Source organism: Cheilinus undulatus, linkage group 9, assembly GCF_018320785.1.
Source record: "Cheilinus undulatus linkage group 9, ASM1832078v1, whole genome shotgun sequence".
In the NCBI taxonomy this organism is placed as follows: Eukaryota; Metazoa; Chordata; class Actinopteri; order Labriformes; family Labridae; genus Cheilinus; species Cheilinus undulatus.
Genome location: NC_054873.1, coordinates 34,856,887 through 34,884,229, shown reverse-complemented (window position 1 = coordinate 34,884,229; position 27,343 = coordinate 34,856,887). Strand labels below are relative to the sequence as shown.

Here is a 27,343-nt window from a genome sequence, read left to right as displayed (position 1 = left end):
CAGAAGTTTCCCTCATAGTTAAAAATATGCACACAACACTTTTGACCTGAAATATTTCCAGACATTCAGACAAAACACTCAGAGGCATGGTGGCATTTCTCTCTTTTATTAGATTATAATCCGCAGAGCTTAAAATATTAAATTGCTTTTAACTTAGTTAATAATTAAAATACATAAAAACGAGAGCCAGAACTGAACAACCCTGCAAAAAAGAATTAAAATAAATAAAAAAGGAGAATTATAAACCCAATCCTCCTCCATACAGAGGCTATAGTCTGACAGAACCCGCTTGTGATTCTTTGTACAGTAAAGTCCAAGCAGACTGTGCATTTTCTATACATGTGTAATGATACCATTATTGTTATTTCTCATCTAATTTTCCTCTGATAATCTTTTTAAAAGCAAATTTTAAGGGACAGGTCAAAAAATAAAGATAGAAGTGGAGATTTTTGCACTGGGAGTACTGGTGGCTTTAAAAAGCAGAGCAGCTCCACACCATCTCCTCCCACCCTCCCTTTCTGTCTCCCCCTCTCTCCGTCTGTGGGCCTGCAGACATTACCTCATGTCTTTGTCCTTCTGTGCTGCTGAAGTGGGTGTAGCTGGTGGTGTTGGTGGTTTTGGGGGCTGCTGCTGTGCTCTGATTCAGCCTCCACTGACACCAGTCTGTCTCAAAGTATCGACTCTCTGATCAGATTAAATATCTAACATACAATCTTTATACTCTCCTCTCCGTCTCCCTGTTTCCGTAGCATTCTCCTCATGTGTGCTGCCCTCTACAGGTCAGCTGTGGGACATGTTTGATAGAGGAGCACCGGGTGATTCTGTGAAGTTAAATACGGGAAGTACTGAGCTGAATGAGGGACAGAGAATGAAAAGAAGAGAGGAACTTCTCTCTGGCAGCAGTGTCGTTTTCTCTCAGGTCCTGAGTAGGAAGCGCTTTAATCATACCCCACAAAAACAACCCAAACAGTGATTGGCTAGTATCGCCCCATCAGGCAGTAACGTGGCTCCCTACTGGCCAGCTCACTGGCCGTGCACCTGCAGGATGAGCCAGCAGGCGGGCAGAGATGCCTCTTCTCCACACGTCAACAACACTGTACAATAGTAGGTCGAAGCAAAGCAGAGCCCCCCTCCTGTACTGTATGTTAGGCAGAGGATGGAGGGAAGTGAGATGCCCTCCGCCTCCAACAACATAAAATAAAACTGAATAAAACTCCAACAAAAAATAAAAGTGAAATAAAACCAAAAATAAAACATACACATACTTTTTTGTTCCTAGTTTAAATTGCAGAGAAGATGGGAGGGATTTGCCCCTGGGAGGAACGCTCACGCCAATTCCTGCTGGCGTGACAAACCCCTCCCCGCCACCCCAAACCCCCTGAAAACCCTCCCCCCCTTCCTTCCGGCTGGTTGGTTGGTGTCGTAGCGAAATATAAGGGTAGTGGAAGGTCTCTAAGTCCTGCTGGCACCGAGGACGGGGGCCAGACTGTCTTTCCTTCTCTCCTCTATCTTATCTTCTATCACTCCCAGGGCTGCTGTCTCGCCGCCGCCCACCCTGCTCATCTCTCCGTTACGTGGTTTTGTGCAGAGGGAGAGGGCGCCGAGGTGGGGGCGGAGGGAGCAGGGGTGGGAGCGGGCGGCGGGGCGGGTGTGCAGAGGATTTCGGACAGGTCGTCCATGATACAGGTCTCCTTGGGGTCTACCAGGTTGAATTCCCTTACGAAAACGATGAAATGTGCATACAGAGTGTTCAAGTGGCCCTGCAGGTCCAGAGCCACCGTCTCTTTAAAGTGCGCCCAGTAGAGGTGAGCCAGCACGTGGAACAGGTACCGGCAGATCTTCTTTACCAAGGACTCGAACGAGTTGGGAAACTCTTTGCCTGAAGAGAGAAAAAATAAAATACAAGAGACAGAATCAGAAGGGTGGACATCACATGGAGGAAAGATGTTTAAACAAGGAAAAGGAGGCTTCTTCGACATTTTGATCACAATCATGTAGCCTTTATGTTCTGATAGAAAAAAATGAGGCATCTACTTGGAAAGTAGCTGTTGATACTTCAAACTAAATGCTTAATCATGAAAATATGAAAGCAACTATCCCATATCTGCACCTTGTAATTGCTTTTGACATGTGAACTGTTGGCTGAACATGGCTGCAGTTGCATGATTTGAACAGCAGATGGCAGCAGAGTAACATCAGTTGTTCCTGCAGATGTTCAGAGTAAAACTCACCATATTTTGTGGGAAAGATTTCCTCGTCTGTGACCAGTTTCTGACAAAGACTCATAACAAAGTCGACATATTGTGGAGCAGTGCACTTTGTCTTCTTCCCCTTCTCGTCATACCAGTAGTATATTCTACAAATAAGAAAAACAGAGGAAAATAGAAATGCTACAGTCATTCAAATAATCAAAAGCAGGAATTGTAATCACAACCATGAAAACACTTTAATTTATTAGAATAATTGTGCTTCTATTCAAACACTAAAAAAGGAATTCTCCCAGCCTTCACTAAACAAAATCACAAACAACGTGCAGGTGGTGACCTTTGGAACATTACTGTCCAATGACACATCACCTGAATCTATTTCTGTACCTGGGAAAAACCCATTGCTAACTTTTTGACCGGCACTGATATAGTCCAGTGCCACTGCAAACTGTGTCATGTGTTGCATGCCAGCGCTTCCTTATCCAAACATTACGTTTTCATTCTTTCACTCAAGCAGACTTTGTACCCAGCTGCAGGTTTGATTTCCTGATTTGGACAGATTCCCTGTTGTCTCGTGAGTTAACAGGACACTGATCCCAGCAGCTGAACCAGACCTGATACTGGTCAGTTATTCCCACAGGAGGAGGAGGGGGAGTGAATGACCTAGAAAGCTGAATTGCTGCTGATCAGAGTGTTTTTTTTAGGTGCCAAACAGCAGGTCAGCGTACTGACAGTGAAGCTAACAGGGCAGCAGGCGGGTAACCACACAGAGAAAATGTGGGCTGACTGGTGAGCAGTAACGACTGATTAACAAGAGAAGAAAGAACTGTGAATGTAGGTTTAGAGGTTAGCATTGTAGGGCAGACATTACAAATCCTGAGGAATGTAAAGTGTTCACATATCTGACCCTGTAGGAGGGACACCGACTGACCACAGGACCCCGAGCAGACTCTGATAATAGCCTTACTCACACGGGATCAGACTGTGCTTGTGGGAGAGAGACTGATTGAACTACATACAAGCTTTCTTCACTCCTACATGCAGACAGAGTCAGACCATAAAGATGACTAAATATATGGCTTAAAATGACTTTCCATGAACAAAAGAGCTCAGGCTTTATAGTATCACATTCACAATTAATCATTAAAGTTTACTCTGAAACAGTGATACTCTTTTGTGATGACTTGAGGCTCATTTAAGTCTAATTCAGAAGATAAATCCTCCCAATACCCTTATAAAAGGGAAATTTGGACATCAGAAATGATCAACTGCAAGTCAATTAATCAATTGTTTTCCATCAGATGTGTGCAAAAAAAAAAAACCCAACAAAAACTCACTCCAAACAAATGTTTGATTCAACATTTTTTCCAAAATCTGACCTTTTTGCACACCAGTTCTTGGTTTTCTTCAACTCTGCCAGATATATTTAAATTTAGTACATTTTTATTTATCAATTCATAATGAACGTCAAGTCTAAAGTTGTCTATTACTGGTATTCAGGAATGAGCTTTAATTTAAAAATGCATTGTTTTCACCGATTTATTTTTATTTTGTACTCATCTCAGTCATCTCATCTTGAAATTTTATGGTTTTCTGATTTTATCGACCATATCCAACTAATATTTTTTGATAAAGTGAACAAAATACATACACAGAACAGCAACAACATTGAATGATAACACACATAAAACACAAAACATAGTTACGGTCTTGGTGTTGAATAATATATGATGTGGTAAGGAGTCCTGGTTCATATGGTTTATGTTATTCCAATCTTGGAGGGTTAGGGGAAAAAGGAAAGCAGGGTTGTCCTACACTAAAAAAGGAGGACATGAATTATATAGACTGATTAATAATACTTATTATCAAGATAAAGAATTAAATAAAAAATATCTATAAAAAAATTAGACATAATGACAAAGGAAAAATAAATTGCTGATAATACATTGGTAATAAAATTTTTACTAAATTAATATTATTTTTTATAATAATAATAATCATCATCATATTTTGGGCCAGGTGATGATGATGACCCAACTAATCATTTTGAATAAATTAGTTATGATTGCATACAGAAAATAAGGCATTTTAATAAATAAGCAGAATAAAAAGAACAGAAAATTATGTATTTTTTCCAGCATCCAGCAGAGTTAACAATGGGGATTTAAAAGTAATGGCTTAAACTAGCCTTTAAACCCAAATGTTCCTTTATGAACTTTATATCAAGAAAAATGATGAAAATTAAAGTTTTAATCAGGCTCTTTGCATGCTCTCATTGATATGTATTTTTCAAAATTTAGTATCTACTGGATTTCCCCTGCAGGTGTGGATTGTGGCTCTTGCAAAGGTTTTTTTTCATTAATTTGGCTCTTTGGTTGAGGAGGGTTCAGTAAAACTGCTCTTAAACACAAGCTTCCTCTGCTTTTTCTAAAAATTTATTTTGAAACCAAATACGCTGAGGTTACAACAGTCTCATGTGGCTTTGTTCAACATACATGGGTACATTTTAAATATATGTTTTCTGTGTTTTTAATGTTCATTCATTAATCATTTATTATATAATCTCCTCTCTCCTCTGGGCTTCTGCAGTATTTTCTGTTTCCTTTTAAAGGTGGCAGGGCGGGTTGATGGAGCTGCCCGTTTTTAGTGGTTATGAAATGACATCATGGCGGGAATAGTGCTAAGCTCTACAGACAGACAGTTTTAGGGGTTTATACCAAATAAAATACAGGCTGGATTATCTGTTTGCAGTCGAAGCAGATAAGTCATGAATAAAGTTTTTAAAACTTCATGAATCTCTGTATTTTTACAACACAATCCCTGATGGGGCAGCTGAAGCTGATGTGCTCACTCATTACCACACATCTCCATCTCCCTCTCCACCCACCCGAACAAAATGAGTCTAAATAGCTACCAAATGGTTCTGGTCCCTCACTGCTCATGGAAACATTTTCTTCCAAAAATAGTGCTGAGCTCTGCCTTTGGGCAGGGGCACTGACGCTGCTCAGACTGAGGCTCAGTCACTTTTTTACCACAGAAGGGGGCGCGGATGCCAGGTCCTCCACGCACAGGAAAGGGTGGGGTCCCGGGCAGCGGGGATGTTAAGATCATAAATGGGCGACCTCCTCTTAGAAACAATAAGATGAATATCTTGCAGAGACAAACGAAGTTAAATTCAGAGTTTTTCCTCCTTTAAGAGGACATCTGAAAAGTCAAAAGACTGAACAAACAAAAACAGTTAATCTGCTCTCTCATCTCTTTACAAACTATAGATGACAAACAGTTCCTTGTTCCTCTTCTCACAGTGTGGGTTATTAGCAGCAGCTTAAGGTGCCATCAGTGGAAAAATCCACTGTTGACAGAGAGGTTAACTCGTGACACGTTCGTCTCTCAAGACAGATCTGTTATATGTGTGTCATTCCTCAAAGGTATTGCTGTTTGTCATATTTTCATACAAGCTGAGAGAAAGTTTAGACAGCGGGTAATGTGTGTAGTGAGTGTTGTGGTGTCTCAGAGTGTGGGGGATCAGGTTTTTCCAGCTGTCGGTGTACACAGGGGGAATGAAGGCCTTTCTCCAAAAACAAGGTAGAACACATAAAGACAACACCGCGCCCTGACAGGGAGAACGAGTTCAATAAACCTTTACGGTGTGTCACCTCCCTTCTGTTAGCTCTGCAGGAACAGGCCTCCAGCTTTTATCCTAAAGGTTTCAGTACGACAGAGGTTTGTCCTTTATCAGTGTGCACAGAAAACTGAGAACATTCCTCTGAAAACATTTCTGAGTCTCTGCTGTGACTCCAGAGGCGTGTGAACCTGCAGTTTTCAGCCTGCAGCTCGATTTACCACTCAACGATGGAATGAGTTTAAAGGCAGACTCCGTGTGAATTGATTTGATCACAGGACTCCATCGAGGAAGTGTGTTATGTGAACAGAATCACCTAAACATACACATGTTGCACTGCACAGGATTCAAGCCATACCAGGTCTGTCCCTGATGAGGTTTCAGTCCAGTTAAAAATGTCAAAACGGGAAAAAATGATGGAGCCTTTACAGTTAATGATCAAGAGCACTCATCTAATTCTGATGACAAATCTAAGGACTTTATCACATGATGCAATGACAACAGCTTCCTGATCAGTGGACATGGCATCTTTTTCTGGGTAAAAATTACAGCCTGAAAGGCAACAAATCCTTTAGACACATAGGATATCCTTGAGTTACACACATCACTTCTATTTTCCTGTGGGTATAAAGAAGGGAGGATGTACCTGAGAAAAAAAGGGTCAACACCAATTTAAATTTTGTCAAAATAATGCCAGGGTGCTGGTTTAGCTCAGTGGGTGGAGCAGGTGCCCTTATACAGTGGCTGTAGTCCTCAGTGCATTGGTTGCAGGATAGATTCCTAGTCTTGGCGCTGTTTGGTGTATGTCCTGCCTCTTTCTCCATATTTCCTGTCTTATCTGAATGAAGGCAAAAGTCCCCCAAATAATCTTGAAAATAAATAAAAGAGTAAAAAAGTAGCCAAAGCTGCTAATAGTTTTTGTTGAATTAATTTGGTTGATCATTCTGTGGTGGTTCTGTCCCCATCTGGACCAAGGACCAAATTTGCAAATCATTGTGAAAATGTTATGCACCAGCTTACTAGCTTACTCATGGTACTTTTCCATTATGTGGTACAGACTCAACTTGTCTCAACTGTACTTTTTGTAACTTTTCCATTAGAGATCATACCTGGTACCAAGAGCTTTTCTTGGTATCACCTCTCTCGAGGTTCCAAGTGAGCTGAGCCAACACTAAACTGTGACATAAAGAAGCAATCAGACCCCTCTCAACGCATGCTGTGTGCTTCTGAATAACTCCTCAGACTCTCCTGTACTTTTCAATAGTATTTTCTCTCTCTGCAATGGTCTCTCAAATAAAACTTGTCTCCTCGCTGTAAAAAAAAAAAAAAAAAAAAAAAGAAAGCAGCAAACCACCTGTAGACCCGTGTTCTCCACTGTTCTTGTCCTGGATCGCACAGCAGGGCTATGACAACCCTGGCTTTACTGAGTAGTATACACTATACTCAAAAACAAAGTGTTCAGTACTGAAACTGTTTTCAAGTCAAGCCAGCACCACATATGGAAAGGCAACAAATCATTTAACTGATGCAGCATAAGCTTTTATCAAGTAGCAGCTTATTTTTTTGTGTATTCTTACTAACTACAGCCACCAATCGAATTAACAATACGAACTCATCAGAAGCAAGCTGGAGAATAAACCTATAGGGCCCCAGTGATGAGGCGAAAGAAGTGTTGGAGGCAACTTACGTGTTGCAGGCTGTCATGGCTTGACAGGTGTCCCCAGTGCAGAACTCTGAGATGGTGCTGTACTGCAGGTTGATGAGATTGAAGAATGTCGTTGCTGTGGCAGAAACAAGAGAAAGGAGCGGGTTGGTCAGTGTGGAGTCAGGTTCATTAAGGTAATCACACATGCACTGCACTCCTGAAAATGTCCAATATCATTCAGCTGAGTTAAACAATAAAATCTGTTTACCCAAACTTCCCTGCAAGCTCCTTAATAGAGTGCCCCGACAAATTTGGGGTGATGATGGGGGTAGGCTGCAGGTAAAAGTCTGGAGCATTCATGCCGAGCGAGGGGGAGGAAAGAGGATGCTAAGTCTAGTTTAACCGCAGTGGCCGGATAAGACTACATGATTTTTTTTTATGTCAGACTATGCAGCAAAAATCTTGTTCCATTTCGGCAACAGATTAACAACACTGCATATGCGATCTTGACCAACATGCTTCGCTGTGGCTGCCATGTTATCTGCTGTCTTTGTGACAGTCTAATCTTAGCTTCAATAGAAGCACTGTACATGACATTAGCCATCATGTGCTCTGAAAAAAAGATTAAAAAAAGAAACAACTGTGGATTTTACTTTGTATGAAAAAGAGGATTGGGTGTCCCTCATATAAAACTTGAGATAAAAAAAAAGACGAAATGTGAAGAAATCAGCCCAGTTAGCCTGGCTAGACACCAATATGTTTGAGCTATTGGTCAGTGTCAGGGTATAAGTTGTTGAAGTCAAGTCAGGGTGTCAAACTAGATGCAAGAAATCCTTCTGTCAGGTCGGGGTCGTGGACGCCCAGGATGAATTGTTGAATGTCACACCACAAGGGTGTTTGTCGTTCCTGACATTCATATTCAAGCCAGACGTATGAAGATGACTGGTGGCGACATAATCAGGTCAAAATCTGGTTAACTTTGGTGGTCCTTTAGTTTTTAACTGCTCGCTGTTAGCAATTTTGTTCTCTAGTGTTAGTCTTGAGGAAATGTCCTTTTACATGTTGTAATTATATTACCACAAAAATAGCCAGAATACAAGGAATGAATGTCCTAGAATTATCTGAAAATGTCAGGAGTTCATGTGTGAGGGCTATAAATAGGATTTACTGAACAATGTGAATGACTGACTACAATAAAAGACTTAACTGCATGTAATGTCACGTTCTCCTGTGGACACACCTTCAGTGTGACAGAGCGGCCTATCTCTATCTGTGATCAATGGGACAGTCAGAGTCACATGCACACACTCATCAATCAGGTCACCACATCCTTCAGCTGTGCTTGAGAAAATAACAGAAACGGGAAGGTGTGTTTAAGCTGTTTCTACAGTCACTTCAAACTAAACAGGTCCATCTGCTACGGGGGGAAACTCCCTCACAAAGTGTCCTGCTGCAAAAACACAAGCCTCACGCAGATGCGGGGTCCATTCAGAGTGGAAAAATGTATCTCTCAGTCAAAAATATTTGTTCTGTTTGTAGACGTAGACTGAAGAGATCCCTCTTGTTTGGCGACATTCCTTTTAATGCAAACAAATAATCTATTTAAAGCTTGACACAACATGAGGGGGAAATGGCAACGATCCTTTCTGTGTTAGACCATAACCAAGTCAACATAGTCCTCCGGAGGTAACTGAAATAACACGTTTATAAAGAGGCTATCCAATGAAACAGAAACAGTGTGAATCCTAAACATAGAGTTCATACAAGCAGAATAATTGGCTCTGTGTGTTTTAATTACTTAATTTACTCACTTCCTATACTTTCCAGTGTTGAACGGCTACTACACTGACAGGAGAAATGAGCTTCAAAAACCTTTAAAATATTTTACGTAACAAAGGCTGGCTTGATCTGACTCCAAGATGTTAACAGGTCGATGGTTTCCAGTCATGTGGAGCAAATTATCATACATAATGCTGCAATGAACGCTATGTGAAATGACGTCAGTCTTCCAGGAAGGATCAGAGAAATGAAAAGACTCAAAGTGACTATTTAAGAGCTGGGATGTCCTACAGGTGAGCTCTACTAATAGAAATATAAGTGATTACTTACATATAAAGACAGAATAAAATGGTTGCAGAAGTTATTGATTAGGTGAAGATATTACCCAATTGTTGCCCAGCCTTACGGTTCGAGTTCAAGGATGCAAAACCCCAATTAGCATCTGCTACAAGTTGACACAAGCGAGCTTATATAACTTCTAATTTCCTCACATCAACATGTGAAAACATCTCCCATCTGTTTTATATAAGAGAGATTTATCAGTCTAAAATTAAAGGCAGAGAGGAATTTTTCCCCTTGCCAGCACCTGGCTGCTGTGGACCCGTAACCAAAACAGTGAAGAAGACAAACACTCTCAGAGGGTGTCACATGATCGATCAAGCAGCTCGGTCTCAGCGAGTTTACAGAACTGCAGAAATTATGTTCATATGACAGTGATACATCACAACAGGAGTTCAAACAGTGCAGCGAGGCAGGCGCTGTTTAAAGAAGCTGTGTGTGTTGTTATTGAGAGCAATGCTGTGCCATGTCTGGATCATTTTAAGGAGATGCAGCTATCAAGGAAACACCAGGCCAATCCCATTTCTACCCCTTAGCCTTTATCTCAGCTCTTCCTCTTGGTTTTTGTGCTTCCATGTCAGGTGCAGGTGTGCAGCCTAACCAACGAGTATGATGAATTTCCTACAATGCACCGCGTTCACTTGTGAAATGGCCAAATGGACCACATCATAAAGGTACGTATTTTTGGTATTTATTATTGATTAAAGAAAATATGACAGTTGTGTTTTCTCATATAGTCAATCTTTAGCTGGTTGGGATGGGGGTTTATTGTATTTTCATGATGTGCATGTGTAAACGAGGGCAATTAATGGGATTGGAAATGGGATTGGCCCACCGTCTTGCTTGCAGAAGATAACTTTACAAGGACTTAGAAATCCCTTTGAAAATGCTATGGAAAAATAAACTTAATTTTTATGTCATTAACAGGATAAATGCTCCTTTATGACGATGTGAAATGAATTTTACAGGCTCAGTTAGCTTCATCTTTCATGCATTCTAACATCAGTCATCAGTAAAGCCACTCACTGTTGCTGGCGAGCCATTCGTTGAGGTCTATCTCTCTGGGAAGCACCACCAGCTCCTTGAGGTCGAAGTCCACCACACGGATTTTTGTGTACTCCAGCTCCAAGTACTGCTTCTTCTCTTCTGCTGGAGGCTTCTTTCCATTTGGCTTCGTCTTCGACTTCCTGCAACATAGAAGAAACAGATGACCAGTTAGAGAGACGCAAATGACCTGATCATGGCAATAAATGATTAAGGAAAAACAAAGCAAGACCTAATTTTTTTTAGTTATGTGTAAAGAATTGGAGGCAATATCAGGTCTTTGATGGTCTACTTAGATAGCAGTTCAGACAGCTGTACATCATACTCTTGTACAGAATCAAACCAGATATTCAGGTATGGCCAGCTAAATAGAGATCAGACAGTAAAAGTGTACAACAAATGAGCACAAAAAGAAAAAGCTGCTTTAGGACAGAATGTTTTGTACAACCAACCGCCTGTGCTCAACCCTGGAGACATGAAAATAGCTTAATTACTTTCTGAATAGTATCTCAAAACAGCAAAGCTTGAAAGAAAAAATTCTCCATCCAACTAAAAGCCACTGCAAGAGAGAATGCTATCAATCACATTAGAAAATGCCAACATATTTGGTCATTAAAAAACAAGAAATTACTCAATACTGGTGCCTGAGACTTTGACTGTGGTAGTTAGAGATCTAGTTTAAAAAAAACGCAAACTTTCTGTCAAACCGAGCTTTCATGAATGCAAACAGGCTGACAAAGAACCCTCTGTGCCGAGCACGACCCCTGACTATGACCTAAAGATAGCGCTATAGCTTCCCCGCAGACAGCCGTCCCCAGCGTCTTGTACTTCCACTGCTAGTTTTAGCACGGGGATGTTATATCACACTCTTCATGCACTTCCAGGGCCGTAACCTCACCCCCTCGTCTTCCTCCCCTCACCCCCTAGCTGCTTGTCTGCATCAGTGTAAACTCAGGTTAAAGGTTAAAAAGGTTTAAGATGTCTAAACAGAGGAAGAATTGTCTGAGACAGTTGTTACAAAAGTAATACATCCAACAAGCCAAAGAATCTTCCTTTTTCATGAGTTGAAACTAACAAAAGCTGAATTGATCAAGCTTCCTCAGACTCTTATGACTTTATTCCAGTTTTTAACCTTTCCCTACTTCTGTTTCCATTCATTCCTGGCTTTGCTGCTGTTGTTTGGGTTTGTTTAAGGTCAGAGGAGTTTCAGCTTGCTCTCTGAATTTATAGTGTGTGTTGACCCTCATTTCCGCCTGTCTTATGCTCACTCCCTCTATCTCTAACTCTCAGTCCTCCCCTCTCCACACCCTCAGTATAAACACTTTATGGCAAAAATGCACTCTTCGTGGCTCCCACTATTACACTATTTCCTTTTCAGTCACATTAGCAGATACTCAACCATCTTTATTCACTTAAGAGCAAAACTGAATGGTGAGTGAACACAGCAGGTAAGAGGGAGAGGGTCATGACGTTGGTGCAATCTACATTAAAGCAATGAAGCTGCAGCATACTTTTTCCTACTCAACGGTATATTCTTCTATTTCTTTGTTTACATGAAGCACTGATATAAAGGCAAAACTGTCATCTTTTAATATGCTGGGGCTTTTCATGCCTATATTCAGGGGGAGAAAGAAATGCAGGAAAGGAGCAAAACTGCAGCAAAACTCCTGAAAATCTCACAATTTTTTCCTTTTGAGCTGCATGTAAGAAAAAGAAATGCTGGTATTTTTAACCCTGACTTTACTGAGACTTTTCCCTGCAAGCTCCCCAGTTTTGTCCACATGAAGTAAGTAGGGTGAATTGACGTGTGATTGCGAAAGGAAAAATCCCTGCAGGTCAAGATACAGCATCAGACTGAAAAATGGAATGCTTTGTTATGTTTTTCACCAGCATGCTCTTCTCTGCTCATTTCTTGATATTATTTTTGGGTCAAATTACATGTAGCTAGAGTCATACAGGTAACTTTTGCTTTATTCGCTACCTCCCCATTGTTCTTTTTACGTCATGAGCTGCCTCCTCAGACCACCCGCCCCTCTCCATCTAACAGGGACAGTCTCCTGCTGTGAGGTGCATGTGTGAATAACCAGCTCAGGAAGATTTCAGAGGTTGTCCTCCTGAAATTTGCAGGAGTGCATGCAACAAACAGCCATGGGTTGGATTCTTGATTCATCTGCCATTTCCATATACAGATATTAGCCTGAAATTTTGATGAGAACAGATGAGAAAAAGGCTGCTGATGGACAGCGGCTCTCAGCCAATGATGAGGGCACATAAACACCCGGGCTGTCAAATGATTAACATTTTTAATTGCAATCAATATCTGAATTTCTGTAGTTAATTGTGATCAATCACATTCATTCTACCCCATTTAAAATGATACTTTTTCACAATCAAAACTGTTTTTGTGTCATTTTGGATTTTCTACTGTCTTAATCTACAGGTAATTGACTTCCTGTTTGGATACAAACCCGCTTTTACAAGGAGATGGAGGATTTAACTTGAGCTTAACCACAGAAAAAGGACTTTGTTATGGATAGCAAAGGAAATACAAGGTGAAATGACTTGTTCACTGAGCTTTCTGTGAATTTTTACAGTGATTGGGATATCAAGGAGCAGTGGTGGGCTTATTTTACATCTCTGTTGCTGCTGGGAGACACTGACGTGGTTTAACCAAAATTTGCTTAAAGGTTTAATAAAGCATGGGATTAACTATGATTTAAAAAATCCATTCTGGACCTTGATTGATCGGGAATAATACAGTTTATCTGACCTTTATCCAGGACTAGGTATGTACAGATGCATTGGTTTAACATCTGTATTGGCTGTTTACAAATATCGGCCAAATTGCATTGCATAAACAGATATCAGCTTCAAGTATTTATCAGTACATTTAACTGCTCAATCCAATAAGGTAACTTTACAGGACAGAAAAAGTGACCTGTTGGACCAACTGTGATCTGATAAAAATGTGGGAGAAATGTCAAGGAGTGTTACACTAAAGAAGTACGGTAGAAAAGAGAGGATTCATTCCCTGTAAGCATGCAGCCTGACTTATTAAAACTTAATTTGAGAGCATAAGGGGGAGTGGGTGCAGACGGGGGAGAAAGGAATGAGAGGAGGAGGTGGATCGACACAAGCCCGGCTGATATCCATGGGAACTAATAAACACTCACAAAACATGACAGCGCTGAGGAGCACGAGGCCTCTTGGACCAGAGCACGGCGTTCAAATACCCCTCTGGAGTCTAATCCCCCTCTCCAGGAAGCATCGCCCCGCTTTCCAGCTCAGCAAACAAAGGAAGGCATGTCAACATGTGGATGCACACAGAGACGACAGCGCTTTACTTTGTAAATGTTTAAGTCCCCCCCCCCTTTCTACACGCCTGCTGTCGTCTAATTTAGCTGTCAGGAGAAATGTTGAGCAGTTAACTGCCTTTGGAAAGATGTGAATGGACCAACACTTGCACAATCACACACAGAGCTACTCAGGTTCTCATATGCTGGGTAATGATTCATTGAGGTATTCAGACTATCCAATGAGACGGCTCCTTGGCGTGTTTTGGCTTCATTTAAAATCCAAGGACACTGCTGGCTAATTATTAATGAGTGTCAACTTTCTGTTTCACCTTTTTTCTCCTCTTGCTCTGCTCTCTTTCTGTCTCCTTTCTTTTGTTTCTTTAACTTCTCTTTCTTTAAGCTTGTTGGCATTTCTTTCTCTGCTCTCCTCTGCAAGGCTCACCTGTCCAAACAGCCTATTGTTCAGGGTCAGAATAAGCCTCAGGCATCCCTGACCTCTCTTTTCATCTCCTTCTGACCTTTCCCTTCATCTTCCCATCCCTTGAATCATCAGCTTCCTATTTACCTCACTCCATGACCTCTAACATTTTAATTACAGTTCCTTTATCTAAAACTTCAGGCTCCTTCCCATGCTTTTCTTATCTCTGTCTACTTCCTTTGCCCCCTCAAAAGCAGCCAAAAAACGCTCCTTCCTGTTCATGAGGGTAGAGACGGATTCATGTGGTCAGTGTGTTTTTCTCTGTGCTGTTAGCTACATGTTCTGTCATGTGAAAGAGCTTTACTGGAGGATGGAGCTTCATCCACAGATACCGTCAGCTCTCACAACTTTTCAAAGGCTTTGCTAAGCCAGCCGGAGAAAAAAAAAAAAAGTTGTTCTCCTGTGAAAGGTTCAACTCGGTTCTTTTGCCCTTCCCTCCCTCTTTTCCTTTTGAAAACATTCTGTTTCACTGAGCTATTTCCTGCCTGTGTAATTTCATCATTTTCCATATAAACGCCGCCTACGTTTTTTTGCGAACATTTGTGTGGTAAGGGAGGTGAAATTCTGGAGCCATTAGTTTATTTTTGGATAAAGAAAATTTCCTCCATGCCAACACTCCTCCCCTCTTACGTACATAGCCTGCCTTCACTACAGCTTTGTCTGTTCTTGGTAAAGTTCTCCAAGGCAAGTCGCTGCCATAAAAGGCAGCAGATGCCTCTTTCTCCTCACCAGATCAGGGCAGGCAGGGGTAGAGGGGATCTGAGGCCAGAGTCAGGCACATGTCTCTATACTGGGGGGATAGAAGGGGGAGGAGGGCACCACAGTCTGCCTGGCACCAACATGAACCAGTCTGAGATACAGTCCCTCAATCCGGAAAACCATGTCCAACTCCTTGGAAAGACAAAAGTCTACAAAGAGCCATGGAAAAATCACGTGCACACGACTCATGTCTTTTGTGCAGAGGTGGAGGGTGTGAAGCAAGATGTTAGACATGCTGGTGTTTATCTGCAATAAAATACAATAAGGAAACAGGGCTGTATAGTCGGGTGACATGGAGGTCAGTGCCGCTGAGGTGAGGAGGGACTGACCCAACAGCTGTTCAACTGTGTCTGTTAGCTTCTCTCTTATCCCTTTCACTTTTCCCGGCAACACCACCTCCCCCAGCCCGTCCCTGTCTTCAACAGCCACCTTTCCTCCTGTACACAACCACCAGCACCCAGCTGACACAGTACACACAGACCCCACTGACTCCTTCCCCATGCTCTCCCTTTTCACGACTCATCCAGCTGGTCGCAGCAGCTGCGTCATGGATCTTATCCCAGCAGAGTCCTTGAGAAAAACCCCAGAAGAAGAGGCCGCTGTCTGGTCTGAGAGCGTGTGTTTGTGACAGCACGTGTGTGTCCACACGATAGGGTATGGATTTTAGTGTGTCAAACATGCTTCTCTCTCTCGAGCCTCAGCCTGGTGCACATGTCAGCTGTTTGTTAGCTGTACTGCTGGTCATGTTTGGTTTGAGAATAAACTTGAACAAGAGAGGAGAACATGGTTTGAATTAATCCTGGAATCACTAGAGGACACATTACAGAACTGTGCTGCAGAATTAGTTAAACATTTTCGTGAAAATACAATTTGTTATGACAGATATTCCCCTCTTTCTCTAAGCAACCTGACCAAGACGCATCCATTAACTTTTATGCTCTTGTGGTGACTTAGAAACCAGAGGACTTGGACTGTTGGTCTTTTCTGCCCTGGAATACATGGTAACTTTTAAAGCTGTTAAACAAACCAATATAATGACTTTCCCTTAACGCCTGCTACTCCTGCCAAACCAGATATTACACAACTGCTGCTTGAATTGCCCCACTGGATAGCAGAGGAATCTAACTATGGGCATATGGATGCAGTTAATGTGATCTGCAAGGGTGAACAGCATTTGTAATCAGACTGCTTCTGCTTATTGTGATGTGAGAGCTTTACTTCCACTGAAACTGCAACAACAGAATCAATAAGGGATTATCCTGAGTTAAAATCCTCCAAATGATGCATACTAAATTAAAACAGATAAGTAAACTTTCCTGAAGGTGTTATCTTTCTGGAACATGATGCACTAAAAGTGCAAAAACATGCTTCCTTTAGCCACCTTGCAGCTCAAATTCAGGACACCTTTACAGCAAAACAACCCAAGTGTCTGAGATAAGGATATAAGAGATAACAAATACCAGAGGTCTTCTACTCAGAAAAATCAAGCACTTCTAACAGTCCAGACTGTCAAACAAACACCTGATAAGTCAGAGAAAGAATCAATCAGAAGTCAGGAAGTTGCAAGAGCCTTTGTGACCTGATTTGAGGGATCCTTGGTGCTCAGAAAAACAGAGTGAAACATCAATAGCAACAGGACACTGCTCCGATCTCAGCCGATTAGACTCCAATTGAGTGAATGAACTGGGCCATTTTGTAAAAAGAGCCAGGCAGGAGGAGCATCGGTTTTCTCTGGCCTCCTGATCTATTTCAGGATTCAAATTGAAAAGACTGAATTGCTCTTTTCCCCGAAAAACCTCAGACAGAGGAGAGCAGGCAGCCTTAGCTCACCAGAGCTAAACCACAGTAGCCATTACGAGGCTAAAAAGAGATAGCTTGAAGGAAGGACTAAACCAGAGGTTCAGTTTGCCGTCCACTGCTGTTAAAGTTGCTCCTGTTAAGTTTAGGAAGAGTGGAGATGCATGACTGCTTTTGAGTTTTAATTCTGGTGAGAAGAGATAAGAAACAAAGAAGACACAGCTGCCACCTCTTCATCAGGAGCATCACCAGGGGCATCAGCAGCACTGTAAATCACTAAATGAGAATTGTAACCAGGGTGCAGGCCTAAACATGAGCACAACCACAGCACAGCTTGGCTATGTCCTCCTGCTCATCCTGTGCTAAATCCCATTCAGCAGCTCTCAGGCCTGCAGAGTATGCAAGGACCCCCTGCCAGCAGAATAATGGAGCCTCATCAACATCACAACGCACATGTGAGGCAGGAAAGAGGGGGTTCTGCGGAAGATAAGAGCGAGCTTTCTACAAATGTTACCTAAAAGGCAATTGAATCAAACAGTACAACAAAGAGGAAGAGAGACTGAGTATTGATTTTTCATCACACTGTTTAAGACTCAGAGAAAACAGGATTAGGATTACACCTGGCTTCATACTGACTGACAGATCTGGTTTGTTAAATGATATCTTAGGCCATCAGCATACCTGCATACAAGCCAGGAACATTCAGCAATTCACTGGAGAAGGAAACTGGTTAAAAGTGGAGCTATAAACACCTCTACAGCAGCCCCCCACCCCCTCATAAAACCTAAAACTATGCATCCTTGTTAACTCTGATGAAGTGTTTTGTTCAGTTTTTCCTTGAGCCGTCAAATATACGGAAACCCCCCTCTGTCCCTTCCGGGCAGCAAATTTTAAAGGTGTATTTCCTTTAAGCGGCTGTTTTTTAAAGAGAGGCGGTTGAGTTTCAAGTAAAAGAGGTGCAGCAGGACTTGTCTCTGCCCGTCACTGGCCTTGCAACAGACATAACAACATACTGTACATAACACTCACTACTGGGCCCATTACATCCTCTGTACAATCTATGAAGAGGAGTGTTTTCTTTTCTCACTATCACCTTCCACATCTGAACCGACAACAACGGATTTGGAGACGTGTCCTTTGGGGGCTGCTGTGAGAAAACACACCTGTCCCCAGACTTGAAAGGTAAGAGGAAACTTAAGCAAAGCTTGAAGAGGATTGCCTGTCCCCTGGAGGAATACACTCATAATGACTGCATGTCCTAAGCACATGACAAAGACTTGAGTAAATACACTAAAGTAAACTGGGTTAGCATTTACCTTGTTCACCACGGCAGGTATTTTCTCTTGAATTGCAATGATTCTTCATGGGGCTTAATCCTGACTGGGGTTGCTTGTGTCACTTTAGACGACACACAATGTTAACAGTCTTATTTAGGTCATGCATTCTTGAAGTTCTATGTCTTCTCAGTCATATTATGAGGATTTAGATAGTAGATAAAACAGCTTATAGGAGTATTTTGTACATAAAAATAAGTCACATGCTGTCATTAGAAAGAAAAATGATATGCCAATAGTAAATATAGAAAAAGAACATAAAGTCATTAAAATGCATGGACTTTCAGTTCAAGATTTAAACTATATGTTCAGTACATTTCCACGTTATAATGCAATCTAGTGCATGTTTAGAAATAGGATTTTAGCAGCATTAAAAGGCTTTTGAGTACTTAACCCTGACCCTAAGGTCCAATTTTATTTCTATTTAAGAAGTTATGGTGATTCAAAGAATCTCCTCTTTAATTTGCCTCTGCTTAAACGTTAACAGGCGGGTTAAATAATTTATTAGACTGAGAAGACAGTGTCACATTTCTCTTGCTCTTGTTGAGTCTTGTTAGAGAGAGCAGCAGGGGGAGAGGAATGAGGCGTTCAGGGTACACGTCCTCTATCACCACCGAACTGTAAATTACAGTGACCCCGGAACCAGGGGGTCCCACTACCTCTGTAATTACCTCTGACAGAGGCCAACATGGATATTTCAAGGTAATAAATACAGGCACAGCAGAGGAGATACGCTAATTACAGGCGTTTTAATCTGGGTTCAAAAGCGTAACGTGGACGACGTGGCTTTACGTTTTATTACATATGCATAAACGTCGGGTGACTTTCAAACAGCTAACAGATAGAAAATTTAAGTACATAACGATGTTCATAAAGATATGAGACATACTGACAAAAGTAACCTCTGCAAACGGGGACTAAATACTTCTCAGATCGTCTTCAAACGATAAAAGCGTCACAAACTCGACTCATGTTGTTAGAAGACACGTCTCTCATGGTTAAAATTAACATAGAGCTTTACCTTAGTACTTTTCCGACAGCCTGAAGCACCATTTTGCAACTTAGTCCGTTTTTGGAGTTTCTCTGCGAGTGCATGTCCGTCTTATCTCCAGAAAAGGAGCAATAATCTCCAACCATACTTTAAAACATGAAGTCAGAGTATCTCCCCGTCAGATAAAGTCAAATATCTTCTCAGAGACTCACACAAGGGTTTGGTTTTACTGTAAGACTCTGATCTACTGCTCAGCAAAGAGGAAAAACTTAGTGAGGACTTTTAGAGGGTTGTCCTCCTCAGCCTGCTCTCGTCCAATCATAGAAGAGCTCAGGAGTACGTAGGCGGGATATGGTGACGTCAAAGTCTGCCCATGTGGACGTGGTTTGAGTGTAGTTACAATGCAGCAACAGGTGGCCAGCTCATAACTGAGGACTGCAATGAAATAAAAAGGTGTTGCTACATTTTATAAGCCTGTTGTATTAAGAAAGGTTTATACAAGCAAGGACGTTTTAATTAAAAAAGGAAGAAATAAACTTACATAAAAGTTTTTAAAGAAAAGAAGCATCTTGAATGGAAAACATGCTTATTAAAAAAAACTTAAATATTTTTCAACAAAAATAGACAAAACAATTTTGTATTGTGAGTGCAGATCAATACCCCAAACTACATCAGAAAATCATGAGAGCTATTTAGTGGGATTTATGTCAAAAGTTTACTTTTGCCCTCATTTTCATGATAATCTTTAAGTACCGTAGTGTACCAGATTAGGCAACAACACTTTGAACGGATGTAAGTTTGGCCAAGAAAACAACAATAAAACCCATGGTTAATGTTTATGAGGGGAAAAAAAGAAAACAAAAGGGTAAAAAGAGCCCAACATTTAGCTTACATCGGACCTCAAGTGGTTTCATCATATAATCCTCACATTACAGCTTCCACACGTTTATAATTGTAAGTACTGCCTTGGTGTGTAACCTCCTGTGGTTTGGGAAAAGCAGCAGGGTTATCTGAGCTTGCATGCAGGGACTGTGGGGCAACATTCCTCCTGTTGATTGTGAACTTCACCTGGAGTCTAACTATGGCAAGCTGGCAGCACTCAGGCGTGTTCAAACACGTCAAAGCTGAGGAACCAGTGAGGGAATCAAACAAAGCCTGTTTGAGAGCTAAAGGCAGATTCATGTTTCTAAAGGTGTCTGTGGATCTGGTGTAAGGATCCTCTTGAGGAAGTCATTATAGTCTTGTCTCTTCTGTCCCGTCTGACCAGTTGAATCAGATTTGGTTGAACCAAAATTAGTCTGTTAATTTTTTTTCAGTTCTGTGCCACACTTTTTCACACTTGACTACTGTATGAGCTTGTTTTCATCAGCAGCATTGTTCAGCTGGACATCAAACATTGCTAGACTGTTAATTTCTTACAGTGTCATATTGGTTCCTGATAAATTTGACAAATCCCACGCTCAAATTTGAAAATTTTGGCCAACCAGGAAGTTAACCTGGCAGTTCTATTAGCAACACCATGCTGAGAAAGAGCTTTACAGATATGCTTCTAAAAGATATAATAGTTATTGTATGTTTTCACCCATTTTGAGTGATGATTTTTCTTGTTTGAAGAGAAAAAGGAACTCTGCATAAAATTCAGCTCCCGGCATGAACAGTTTTAAGGATGACAGTAAAGAAAAGCTCTTCATTTGAGATCTAATAGCAGTCTACAGAGATTAGAAATTCTTTGGGTTTTCCTGACTGATAATTCAATCAATCAACTCTGAGGGGGGAGGCCAACTGTGATTTGAAAAGGCCACTGATTTATCAAAGAAATGTAACTCCTATTAGATTTTATTATAATGTACTTCTAGTTGACGTCCTTGGTGTAATTGTTCATCATTATCTAATCTACATTGCTGCCTAATTAAAGTTGTATTATTCTCAGAGGGGAGGCATCTTCATAAGCCTTTTCTGGGCTTCTAACCTCCCCTGCAGTTTTAACTTTATTACTCTCAACTGTCCTCTTTTAATGTGCAAACAAACAACACTTTACTAAGAAGTTTAGAATATAAAAATGATTTAAAGTATAGTTATGGTATAAAATGCAATTAAATTGTCAGAGAGTGAACATCTAAGTACTAAACCAGAGGAAATGAACACTTCCTATTTGGAGTCAAGCAGCTCATGAGAAAATTACTACCCATGTTTCTGAACTATCATTTCCTCGCTCTTCTTCCCTCTAATCTTCACCGCTTAACAAACATCCTCTCTTATTCTCTCTTCACACATTTCTCCTCCCTGTCTTGGATTGGTTTTTCCTCTCTTATTGTCTCCTACTTTTCTTCCCTTCCGTCTTCTCAGAGAACTCGTGAGGCCAAACTGGAGCTTTACATGTGAGAAACGCTCAAGCAGCTGGCTGCTGCAGCATGGACACAGACAAAGACTCGCTAATCTGTGAGATCTGTGGAGCTATGTGGACTCCTTGTGTGCAAGTGGGTGCAAGTAGCCAGTCAAAAAAGATAGAGATAGTGAGGGTATAGTATAGAAGGACTCTGACATATGCAGGTATGTACTGTGTCTGCAGAGGAGCAGTGAAGCACGTGTACTGTGGATGGCTGCGGCACCGCTTGTTTTTGTGTAAAAGCCTTGATGTTATCCAAAGAAACTCTCTGATAGGTTCAAAGGGACAGAGGGTCTGCTATCTCATCCTGAATCATCCTGATCACTACTCCAAAGCCGAAGTCAGACAACATATTTTCAGCAAAACTCTAGCTTGATTCCACCCATCAGGACCCATCAAATCTTTAGATTCCTCTCATGTAGTGCGTGATAATGAACGACAATCAGGAAAACGTCTGATACGCCTCACAGCCTCTGGACAGAAGGTCTAGCATGTTTGACTTCTGTTCTGCCTTCCACAGTTTGTTCAGTTTTTACATCCCATTTCCACAGACACTGGCTGCGCTGTGGTCTAATGCACAGCAGTTTTGGTCCAAAGGTGAGCAGCATCGCATGCTGGAAGGGTGTCAGAAGTGCTGCGCAGTGCCACCCAGCCCTGAGAAGCTCAAGATTATGAAGTCGCTAGAGAACTACAAGTTTGCGCTGGAATAGTATGTAAATAGAGGATCATTTTGGCTTCCTTGGGTTGATTTACCGTTCATTTTGACATGATTCCATGATTTTATTGATTCTGCCATGTGTGAGTACATTAGAAAGATTAAGGTTTGTGTTTTGTTTTTTTACAAAGGATATGAGGTTTCATGTTGTTTTCCACTTCATAAGTGAACTTTTTCTCATCAATGGCGCTGAAGTAGTGCTGTTACACAATGACTGCCAGATGACCTGTTGCTTGTGCCACAGGATGAAATGTTGATAGAGTTATGATTTGTGATCAGGAGTCCATCCATTGTGTTGTATTTGGAAGTTAACTAGATACTTTGCACCGATCTACATGGATCAACACGATTTTGCAGCATCTGGTGCTGAAAATAGACCTAGCACATATCTCCATTGAGGAGGAGCAGAGGGACGCGCTGGAGATGGACCAGAGCACAGGCAGTGGAATTGCAAAGATTGAAAAGAAAGGGAGCGATCTGCCCTACAGCATGCTTTAAGGGCAGATAACTACACGGCTGTTTTACACTGTAAATACAAGGTGCGGCTCAGCTCGACTTGGTTTGACTCGGCACGACCGCCCAGCGCAGCAGGAGGGTTTGCTTTTCCACCACAGCCGAGCTACCCGTTTTAAGTATCTATCTGCGGTCAGTAAACAAAAAATAGTTCACGCTCATCATCAAATGAGAGAATTTTCCTGCATATTAGTCAAAGAAAGGTATCCTTATTATTGATTTGTGGGTCTCTAGCAGAAAATGAACATATTTTTCATATTTTCATGATCATATTTTTGGATTGGGCAGTGAGAACGGCATGATTTACTAGCGTCAGGATAATTTAAAGACAGACTCCATCATGGGCGAAATGTTTCGAACATCTCCAGCATTTTATTTTTTAAAAGTCTAGTATCGTATATAAGAGGAAAACGGGTGAAACTTTGTTTATTAGTAGGTGCAGAAAAAGGTGTATTCCTGGATCTGCGCATGGTCCTTCCAGATCTCTCTCATAATGAGAAGCCGTGCGCAACTATCGGACTGTAGTATGCACAAAAATCTCAAGTTTTGGTCGTGTGTTATAAATATTTAAGTCATAAGGTGAATGCTGACATCACTGTAACAGAGTTATGGACAGCTGGAGTAGAGGCAGGGATAAAACGTTTTTCCCCCATCTCCCCATGGGGTGAAAATTGATCATGGAGGGGTTATCAGTAGCAGAAGGGGAAATCCCCCCAGCAAATCAGACCCCGTGAAGTGCTTTCACGTCAGTGCGGCGCGCTTGAAGGTGGGGCTGGCCTGCTTTGGCTCTGCTCATGAGCAGGGCCATTTGAGCGCGGCTCAGCGCGGCTAAACTGGTGATGGAAATGCAAATCAGCACAGCTTGGTTTAGCTCAGTGCAGCCAAAGGCCGTCGTGGAAAAGCCCCATAAAAGTCCTGCCTTGAACTACCAATCTAAAAGGTGCTAGAGAAAGGGATAAAGAGGCAGCTATTGGCAGCATTTCCATGCAACAATAAACATACTGGCCTAAAAGCTAAGGTTGGCTAGCATTCTACAGTTAAGAGAAACTGAGCAGCTACATTCTCACTTCCAGTTCCAACTCAAGGAAAAGACTATATCTGCAAATTTAAATTAACACTTTGCCGTAATGAAGCTCTGCTTTCAACTTAGATTGATTCCACAACAGCTGAACAATCCTGTCCTGGTCTTTGATTTCACATTGCATACAGCATTGTGGAAGCACGACATGAAGGGATAGGACATGCACATTAACACCGTGCTTTTCACCCCATCTGACTCCACCGTCTTACAGTGATCCTGTCTCATCCCTGTAAGGCCCATCTTTGATGCCAGCACATAGGTAGGATCACTTTGTCTCGCCATCGCTCCAAAGTGACATTCAATGAAGTCGAGACAACACAGGGGAGAATCAATCCGTCTGAATAGGGCTTGTGCCTCTCCTATTATTTTTCCCATTTGTACTTTACCAGTCTCCTTTTCAGTGTTAAACGTTGCTACAGTAGGTTGTTTACAGTTTTTGTTTACATCAGCTTTGCCATGAGATCACCAAGTAAGATCTCACAACATAACATGAGAATGTAATCTACACGCTTAGAAATAACATCATCCTGTAGCATGTGATGTGCTGTCATTTTCAGAACGTGTGGTCGGTATTATTAGAAGGTCCTCCTCATGTGTTTGACACCACAAGATTTCAACAGTTTGGATTAAAAACTCTAGGCTTTTACCCAAGACTTTTTTGTGCTAAAGTCTGTTGGGTAGAGCTGGGTGAACATTCAACGACTCCCTCCTTCTGTGGTAGCAGAAGAGGTGAGAAGCAGGGGTGAGGAGGGGGAGAGAGACCAGAAGAGTGCTCTGACTTTTCCCTCTGTTCTAAATATAGCATCAGCCAGCCTGGCCCGTAAAGAAAACAGAGAACAGAGCACAGAGAGGGAGAGGAGGGGGAACATGGCGTATGTGTTGAGAGAGTGTGTGATAAAGTGTGTGGGTACACACAAATGAGCTGGCAGCTTATTTAGCCACTGAGTGGGCAGGTGAGGGGACCTGTGACTAGGTGTCTAAACGGTTAATAAAGGTGGAGGACTGGGGTTGTTGAGTTAGAGCCAGAGGTGGAAAGAGTACAAGACTATTGTACTAAAGTAAAAGTGGAGTTACTTTGGTTCAACTTTACTGAAGTAGATGTAAAATGACTGTTCTATATCACTAATTAGTAATTCATTTAAAGTTTACTCAAAACACAGAGTAGTAATAAGTGGTTATGTTTAAGTTAGATTTTTGGGGCTTTGTAAGACAATGGATAGTCAGAAACAGGGACAAGAGAGTGGAGGAGAGACATGCAGGAAAGGAGCCACGGGCTGGACTTGAAACTGGGCCGTCCCCATATATGGGGCACGACCTAACCAGTAGGCCATCTGCGCCCCCTGAGTGGTTATTTTTGACACCTGTGGGGATTGTACATTAGAAAATCATCTTCCTTTAATGTGCAACCACAACACTGAATATGAATCTTCAACCATATATAATATACAATAAATGCAATTTCTGCACCTTTTAGAAAGTATTGATTTAGCACCAGTATTGGTAAAAACCAAGCAATACCCAACCCTGACCATGACAAGACACGTCCCATTGCAAATACAAAAATGAGGGATTTTTCTGGCCTGAACAACTGTTGGAAATATCTGAGGTTAAGTAAGAACCCTGCTAAAGCATATGTCTAACATTGGGGTTGTAATTTTCTTATCTGACGTTTTAGAGATAGCATTTTAGATTTTGTACCCAATAAACCTAATAATAAAAAACCTTATACTTATTTTCAAAAAAATAAAAAGAGAGGCTTGTTTAAAAATGTAGATAAGGGGAGTGCAGATAGTGGAGAGGTTTAAGGCGCTGCCCATGTATGCGGGCGGCACGGGTTCGAATCCGCCCTGAGGCCCTCTACCGCACGTCTCTCCCCACTCGCTCCCTGTTTCCAAGTCTATCCACTGTCCTTCCTCTATCAAATAAAGGCATGAAAAGGCCCAAAAAAAAATGTAGATACAATGTAGATGTAGACATTTGCCCAGTCATCGTAGTGTGAATAACAATAATTACCTCCGCCAAGGAGGTTATGTGATCAGCAAGGTTTGTTAGTTAATTAGTTAGTTAGTTTGTTAGCAATGTAACTCAGAAAGATTTTTGAGTAGATTAAGAGTTGATTAGATTTTGGGAGTGATCTGGATCACTGTCTGGATCCAGGAATTTTTTTAAAGGATTTTGTACTATTGGGAGATAGGGCTAATGGCAGAGGTCTGCGCTCTCCAAGTGCTTCTCTAGTTTTTCATGTTTTCTATTTCAGAAAAGAATTCTAAACAGAATCAGAAGCACTGCATCTCATTGTGACTGTATTGAGGGATTTCATTTTTTGTCAGTTATGTTATAGCTGGGGCATAAAGACTTGTGTTACTTATGACTGCTGCAGAAAAGGCGGTTGCTGCTGTAATGGAAATCTTGTGCTCAGGGAACTTTCCATTAATTTACTTCTAACTATTGGATCCGTGCGGTCACTGAAAATAGAAGACATCCATTCAAGATCACTGATGCTTGGCCAGAGGCCCCTTCATTCACCGCAGATTTTGAGTGGATAAAGTGCTTCAATGAATCAGGCGTGCAAGTTAAAGAGCAGCTGGCCTTTAACTTGGCACAGCCTTTTCTTCTGCTTTAACAGGTAATATGTAGTCACACCTGCAGTCTGCAGTGTCATGTGAGCTGAAGGCTAATGGAGCCTGTGGAGGAGACGATGCAGTACAAGCCGGACCCTCTTACGCAACGTCTGACGTGGATGGAAACCAACGGCTGCATTCCTTTTGTCTGGCAGACTTAGGTTTACTCTTTCTTCTCTGCTTGTGTCACAGCCTCCTTCTCTTCCTCTAAGCAGAGAAGAAATGGCATCACTCATCCAACACCTGCCCCCAGAAAAAAAAACAGATGTTGCTGCATCTGGCACTACGTGCATATTCAAACAGCCAGAGTGATTCATTTGGGTGGGAGTAGCTGTGGTTAAATTTTAAACTTTGGAGTTGCATAATAACTTCTGGGGTACAAGTTTCTTTTAACTATACAAGCTGTGATGTACATTAAAATAGATTAGATTAATATTCAACACTGTGTATGTCCCCTGAGCGAGCAGCTTGTAGCCTTTTAATCAGTAACAACAAGCTACTTTAGTGTGTTAACCTCATCAAAAGACAACCACCCCGGAGATACAGGCAGTAAAGGCCCTGATTTAATTTAGAAAAACAGTCACTTATCAGACAGAGGAGAGGAGAAGAAATGAAGGCAGTTTATGGAAAGATTGTGACGTTAGAGATGAACATGTCACACATGGATGTGTTCATCTAAACAACAAAGGAATACCAGAAAGTATGATGACAACACCAACTGATCAGAATGACGGAT

The 27,343-nt window shown here is 41.6% G+C and overlaps 1 protein-coding gene across 7 annotated transcripts in view; it reads right to left on the bottom strand.

The window, feature by feature from the left end:
• Positions 1–90: 90 nt before the first annotated feature.
• Positions 91–27,343, bottom strand: part of mob2a (MOB kinase activator 2a) — an 88,249-nt gene continuing 60,996 nt past the window's right edge. For 6 of the 7 annotated variants that reach the window (XM_041795495.1, XM_041795496.1, XM_041795499.1 and 3 more), the window contains 4 exons: positions 10,619–10,779; positions 7,517–7,610; positions 2,232–2,356; positions 91–1,879 (listed from right to left, as the gene is read on the bottom strand). In XM_041795495.1, the coding sequence (XP_041651429.1) occupies positions 1,560–1,879; positions 2,232–2,356; positions 7,517–7,610; positions 10,619–10,779 (700 nt within the window). In that variant the 3' untranslated portion in view covers positions 91–1,559. Of the gene's footprint in view, positions 1,880–2,231; positions 2,357–7,516; positions 7,611–10,618; positions 10,780–19,321; positions 19,557–27,343 lie in introns of those variants that run through there. The other variant, XM_041795494.1, reaches the window with a different exon arrangement.